Below are 7,188 nucleotides of genomic sequence, written 5' to 3'. Positions count from 1 at the left end.
TGTGCGCACCTCCATACATCTTCATGTACATATTTCAAGCGAGCCCTATTATCTAAATAGGCGGCCGATAAACTCTGTGGTATGCGGTGGCTCTTATAGCTGTATCATTACACCTATTCCGTGTGTTGCAATATCCACGAAAGCAGCAGTTAACTTTTTATGAAGAAAAATATTTAAAAATATTCGAAAATTATTATTTATTTTTCCAACGTCAAAAGGTGGATTTTTTTTTGAAAAAGTTGGTACAACAAAAAATACGAAACACGTTTTCTGTCAGATAGCTAACATGGCGGATAAGAAGAAGAAGTGAAACTACCTTCTAAAAATTATTGTATCATGGATGGGAGTGCGTGGTGTATTAAGAACGCACATTTATAATAACATACATATTGCCAATTCCAATTGGATAGGAGAGACAGTGGGAAAATATGAAAGCATATTATACGTATGTATGTACATATGTATACTTGTGTATATACCTTTCCTTCACACGGGATGGTGAGCTGGAGTAAAGGTAAACAAAAAAAAAATAAAAGAGCGGGAGAGCGATGCGTGGATGAAGTACACTTTGCGTATTAAAGCAGATGCAATTGCCAAAAATTAAATTGAAAGTGGGAGGCTGCCATTATTTGCGAGTTTAGTATGCACGTAAGTATGTACATATGTAAATTAATTAATGTGAGAGTTTATAGAATTATAGTTTAAAGAAATTGAATTGAGGGCATGGGAAAGGAGCTTAAAAAATGTATGCATATATATACGTGCGATAGAGCATGCGTACCTTGACGAAAAGGCTTTTGCGCCAGCGTACCGAGTTCAATGACGTGACGCAAGAAGAAATTTGCCTATCGTGAGTGCGTTTGTTTTTATCGAACGTTGAAACACTTGTGTGCGGTCGCTGGTTGGGGCTCCACGTGGGATATCAGTAGAACGCGTGAGTTGCTCGACGAGCGTAGTTCGTAGCTCATGTGGACGAGGAAAAAAAGGAATGCTGCCCAAAGGAATATTGTGCGCGCAACTCCACTAGCAACTAGGGATGTGCCAGATATAGATTTTACCGGATAACCGGATTCCGGATATCCTGTAAAAAATAACAGCCGGATTCGGATATCCGATCGGATATCCGGTAGACTGCTGCCCTTAATAAATTTCACAATATTGTTTTTTTGCCGGCTCGAGTTCACCTCGACCTCCGCACCGTTTCTGATGCTACAGAATTTACCACTTCGAAAACACAATTCCGCACACATCTGTGCGATGCTATCGCAGTGAAAAATGGCATCTTATAAACAAACAAAAAACAATCTTCATCAAATTCTTTGCTGTTGAACAATAAAGATGTTTGTTTTCTTACGTTAATTTTTGTTTAAATTAAACAGAACCCGCCTCGTATACTTTCTCCTTGTTCAATTATGTGTTTTTATTTAAATTATTGTGCACAGATATGTCTGTGTAATTAGATGGTTTGACTTACACACGTCAAAAACCCATAAAATTTCAGTTTTTGTTGAAGTTGTATCACCACAAAAAAGGTTTTGGAGATTTTTGAAATAATTTATTAGTTCTAAAATGAAGTCGAATTATTTTCTTTTCTTGCTCATTTCTTCTTTTTATTTAAATTATCTGGCACTTGTTCTTTCACTTTGGTTATCAATTTGATCAAACAGCACTTTACACGGTCCACAGCACATGCCAAACGACTATCAAATTTGATGAAAGCAATGTAAACCGTATAAACTTATAATCGTGTAAGGTTTATAAATGAACTGTCAAAATTTGTATGGAAACTTGTTTACACATTTCTGATAAATTTATCCAGCGATTTCACTGAATAAACCTGATAAACTGAAGTCAATGCAACTGTCGCAACTCAAGCTGTATTTTCTTGGGAAAAAATCGGGAACTTTGCACGCAAATACAACAACAATGTGGTCGAAAATATAATACATGTTTTAAAGCCATTTGAAGAAATGACAAAGCAAGCCAATTTGGACAAAGAGTCAATTGCTTATGTAATTCCTGCAGTAGCTACACTGAATTCTTTTTTGCTAAAGAGATGCAATGACAGTGGTCTTCAAAAATTTAAAACTGAATTGAAAAAATCATTGCAAGACAGATTCTTATCAACAAAAGGTATGAAATTGCGATTCACTTATCAAAAGTATTTATAGAACTATTAATAAAAAAATTTACTTGATTATAGGACTAAACATTCAACAACGACAATGCTTCACTATTGCAACATTTTGTGACCCACGTTTCAAAACTCGTTTTTTTTTCTGACGCCAATAAAGCTAAAAACTGGGTTGTTGATAAACTAGTTCGAAATTATAAATCAGTTAGCATGGAGAAACCAGTTGAATCATATAACTACTATAGTGAAAGCTTCCATCGAAGATCGAGCTCACGAGGATATTTGGCAATGCTTTGAGGAAATCGCCAATGACTCTGATGCTGATTCTAGTGTTTCTAGTAATATGCATAGCCAAACGATTGGTAGACAAGGCAGCGAACGTACAAGAAAAAGGCTGCGATTTATGAACTAGAAATAGAGAAATATTTGCAGCTACCTCTTATATCCAGACATGAAGATCCCTTAACTTGGTGGAAGTATAGCCGCAAAGCATTTCCAAATTTGTTTACACTGGCAATGAAGTATCTCTGCGCGCCACCTTCCTCAGTGAACTTGGAAAGAGTATTTAGTGCATCGGGTAACATTTATGTTGAAAATAGAAATAGGTTGTTGCCCGATAATGCGGAAATGCTTTTCATAATGAAAAATATACAAATTGTTAACTTTGATTACTAATTAGATACTATTAAATTGGATTACAAAAACACAAAATCTAAGTTAAATTTCTAAATTGAATCTTCTATATTCGATATCCGGAATCCGGCCGGATATTAGCCAGTATCCGGCCGGATAACCAGATAACCAAACAACGGCCGGATAGGCCGGATTCCGGATATCTACCGCATACCCGGCACATCCCTACTAGCAACTCTATCGGTCAGGCACACTTTTTGTACATAGAGTATTTGTTGTCTTCTCGAATATACAAACAAAACGCAGTACACATATACTTTATGAACTTTTTAGCCTTTGCTTATGCTCGGCGTGTTGCCCAAAGTATCACAGTATATACAGTAATAAACCTTTTCGCAGTTTTTCACCATTTGGTCCCCGAGGAGTACTTTTGGGTTGTGTGCAGCGCTTTCGTTTCGCGCGCACGCAACACACTGTGGCGAATTTCGCCTCATGATTAGAAATAGTTCATTTCGAGGATAAAATGTACATAATTACGTGTTATTTATGAACAAAATGTAGGTTAAGTATAATATTCATCTTTAATGTATGCTGATATCCATGCATAATGAAAAATAATATCAATAGTTAAGTACATAATTAACGCTTGTGTTTTATAAACTGGAAAACTCAAATCGTAATTATAGCATTGAATGGAGTTTTCTTAAATGTAAGTTTAAAATAAAAAAAAGTCCATTATAAGATTATATTTTTATGAAAAACGTAAATTTTGTGAATTTATCAAGCCAAATTCTAAATTTCCGAATACATTTAAGTCTTTAGCTCAAGAAAAAAAACAAGGTTTGTATAGCTATACAGACCCCAACGCCTGCCAGCGCATCCGCCCAGACAGTCCATTTAGTACACCCAACAGTTCATTATCATGTACGGTGTAATATAACAAATTATACACTGAACTATGATAATCTGTACTAGTATCTATAATAATAGACAATAATTTGCAATGTTTTCCACTTTTGCAATTAGTTTCGGGCACTATTACACAGTCATGACTTGTGCCACTCTGCCATAGTACGGTTGTTGCTCCCTTTCATACCACAGTAATTTTCTGAATCAACAAAATTCATGCTCCTTCTCATTAACAACCCTGATCAGATTTTACTCCCGAGGAGTACTCAAAAAAATGTATTACTGTATATACTGTGCAAAGTATTATTGTGCGCACACGTCTTATGCCTTCGCAAGCTTAATACTATTTTCAGACAGGCAGTTAATCGAGCAATTATCCAAGCTTTCTCAATTAATGCACTAATTAAGATCGATTTGCCATACAAAATTTCAATTATTAATTGCTCGATTGGTAATTAATTGAATGTTTATTCTAGTAAAAACTTCAATGCAACTCTGTTAGGTAAGTTCGTTTTCTTAGTTTTGGTGTGTTCAGTGTTAAATGACAATCAGCTGTTTGACATAATTTTATTATTTTCTTTTTGGAAGCAGCAAACATCAAAAACCAAAAAAATTGTATTTCAACTGCAGGATGCAGAACAATCTGAATGGTGAGTAAATAAACACAAATGGTTATGTGTAATGTTTATTAAAAACACATATGTATGTATTTCAGTTCGATTAGCTCCAAAACCAAGAAAGAGGAGACTGGCTTGGGCTGAGGATGGCGAAGTGGCCATTCTTGATTTGTGGGAAGAGCGCGTTGCTGATCTCCGCGGTGCACGGAAGAATGGCCACATCTACGCGGAGATGGCGAACGAGCTGGCAAAGTTGGGCCACAACTACAGCGCCCGGGATGTGCAGGTGAAGTTGGCGAACTTCACGCAACGCTACAGGTACGAAGAAATAAAGGAATAATATTCAAAACCACTAAAAATTTAATTCGTTAATAGAAAAGAGAAATTGGCTATGGGACCTTCTGGTGGATCACCCTCAACGTGGCCTTTATACGCAAGGGTGCACCAGATAATCGGTGGATTTAAGGCCAATATGTTTTGCGAGCTGACGCTTGAAAACATCAGCGGTATGTATGCGTTTTTGGAATGTGCCTTACTAAAAGCCGTAATGTGTTTAGTGGAGATATTTGTTTTGTAGCAGAGTGACGCGTCTGTGTACATGCTAGAACTATCAGCTCGTTTAGTTGCAGGTTTAAGTGCGAAGGTACACTTCGATTTTGCACGAGCACAGACATACGGTGGTGCTTCAAAACAAATGTTCCACTAAAACTTAAGTAGATACAAATAACTAAACCGTACCCAGGGTTGGCACCTCATGGATCCGATTGCGTAGTAAAATACCAGAAAAATCGTAGTAAAAAATAGAAAATCGTAGTAAAAGATAAAACTTGGTTATTATTTTAAATTCATATGCATATTTAATGTTTTAAAACAAAAACATAACATTTAAATTTCAATAACATTTGTACTCTTTTTTAAGTTTTGTATTATATTTGTTTCTTTTACAGTGGCGTTTTCTAAATACGAGCTTATAGAACTAAACACTTTTTGCCATTTACCCCAGCACTTTACTTTATTTGAGAATATCGATAATTTGATTTCTACAGAATATTGCAATAAAGCGAACTTAACATTCTGCCTCTGTTGAGCCGCTTTCTATCTTCGTATCCATCTTCGCTATCCATCTTCGTATCCCTCTCACACATTGAATCTTTCTGCCTGTTATGCGAAAATTTGACCGGTTTTGCATATTTATGTTGCATATGTTTTTGGTCAGACGCTTCCTCCACAATTTGTAGTAAAAGTATACATTGAGAACTTGAAGCTATGGCCTGTTTGCCACATATTTGAAGTTATAGTGATTTACAAATGGTTGCTGCCCGTAAGTTGAATGAATTATAAAAAGCGTAGTAAAATAGAATAAAGCGTAGTGGGGTAGCAAGTTTTTAAATTTTTGAAAAATCGTAGCAAATTTACTACGATCGTAGCAAAGTGCCAACGCTGACCGTACCCTATCTTTTTAACTTCGATACAAGCACATATGAACATATGTATTTATTTAATGCTGATTTTTTTTATTTCATTCTTATTTGTTTTTTTTTCTTTTAAACAGAATCCGATATAGCATCCCAGCCATCACCACTGACCCCAATATTGCCGTCATCACTCAGCCCAACAGTTTCCTCACCACTGGCATCACCTCTTCCTGCTGTGCCAACCACACCGCTGCCTACACCGTCACCGCCGCTGTCATCACCTCTCACTCCTCTGCCAACCACACCGCTCCCCACACCGTCACCGCCGCTATCATCGCCGTCGTCACCAATGCCTAGCAGCTCAGCTTCTGCGGTTGAGCCTAAAAGAAGGAAAGTAATCGGCACTTTACAAAAGAAAGTATTAGATAAATTTGATGGGTTGTCAGCGGAGATAAGCCAACATATACAGAGGAGTGAGGAAAATGAAAAAGAGTGGATGAAGATAGAGAAAGACAAAGCTGACACACTGAGGGAGATAGCGAATGATAAAAAAGAATTAAAAGTTGGCATTTTATCATTTTTAAATAGAAATTAATAACACTGTACAGCACTCGGCTGGGTATTGGACCAAACCAACTTTTTTAAAGAGATTGAGCCATAAGTAAAAAAAAGTTAGTTTTCCGTTTTTCGAAGTTAGCCTTCGAAATCGAGATATGGGCCTTCGAAGTTCGAAATTGGACCTTTGGCAAAAAATTATTTTTAATTATTGCATGTAAAAACCAACAAAAAGTAAAAATACAGACGTGGTCCGCCTTTATATGGTATATAAATTTTTTTGCGAAAACTCATATTACAGGTGCTATAACGGGTCAAAGTCAGATGTTCGAAAAATGAAAAACTTAATATTTCAGACAATTTTGAACCGATTTTAAAAGGATTCACATCGTTGTAAAAGTTATTAAATCCGCTTTCTTTCGATATGCATATTTGTATACTTCGTATATAAAATTTTTAGAAAAAACACATTTAAATGAAAAAATACCTTTTTTTATAAAAAAAAATATTTTAAACAAAAATATGACTAACCCATTTTTTAAAAATTGGCGTCGTTGTAAAGGTGATTAAATCCCCTTTCTTCCGATATGCATATTTCTAAAAATCGGTTAGTAATTTTTTTGTTCAAAATACTTTTTTATAAAAAAAGTTCTTATTTCCTTTAAATGTGACTTTTCTCAAATTTTTTAGTATGAAGTATACAAATATGCATATCAGAAGAAAGGGGATTTAATCGCCTTTACAACAATATAAATTGTTTGCAATATAAGGAAATTAATTTTTCGAAGACCTGTACTTTGACCCCTTATATAGGTAATATAGGTCTGCACAAAAAAATTGATTTAACATTTAAATAAAAGGAGGACTACGCCTATATTTTTAGGTTTTTAGTTATTTACATACATGCAATAATTTAATATAATTT

The 7,188-nt window shown here is 35.4% G+C and overlaps 1 protein-coding gene across 1 annotated transcript; it reads left to right on the top strand.

Moving 5' to 3' along the window:
• The first annotated feature begins 4,006 nt into the window (after positions 1-4,006).
• On the top strand, positions 4,007-6,320 carry LOC108368568 (proline-, glutamic acid- and leucine-rich protein 1-like). Its single transcript, XM_017623440.1, has 5 exons — positions 4,007-4,178; positions 4,268-4,326; positions 4,392-4,611; positions 4,669-4,799; positions 5,846-6,320. The coding sequence occupies exons 2-5, from the start codon at positions 4,308-4,310 to the stop codon at positions 6,301-6,303; spliced, it is 828 nt and encodes a 275-aa protein (XP_017478929.1). The 5' UTR covers positions 4,007-4,178; positions 4,268-4,307; the 3' UTR covers positions 6,304-6,320.
• The last annotated feature ends 868 nt before the right edge of the window (positions 6,321-7,188 follow it).

Source organism: Rhagoletis zephyria, unplaced genomic scaffold (assembly GCF_001687245.7).
Source record: "Rhagoletis zephyria isolate East Lansing unplaced genomic scaffold, Rhagoletis_zephyria_1.1 Rzeph_scaffold_03190, whole genome shotgun sequence".
In the NCBI taxonomy this organism is placed as follows: domain Eukaryota; kingdom Metazoa; phylum Arthropoda; class Insecta; order Diptera; family Tephritidae; genus Rhagoletis; species Rhagoletis zephyria.
Note: the sequence above shows the minus strand (reverse complement) of the source record. Positions and strands in the feature narration are given on the sequence as shown.

What these genes read in the sequence shown, in the direction of transcription:
- LOC108368568 (XM_017623440.1), top strand. An exon ending in AACTTCACGCAACGCTACAG is followed by an intron (nt 4,612 to 4,668) that starts GTACGAAGAAAT and finishes ATTCGTTAATAG; the next exon opens with AAAAGAGAAATTGGCTATGG. An exon ending in GACGCTTGAAAACATCAGCG is followed by an intron (nt 4,800 to 5,845) that starts GTATGTATGCGT and finishes TCTTTTAAACAG; the next exon opens with AATCCGATATAGCATCCCAG.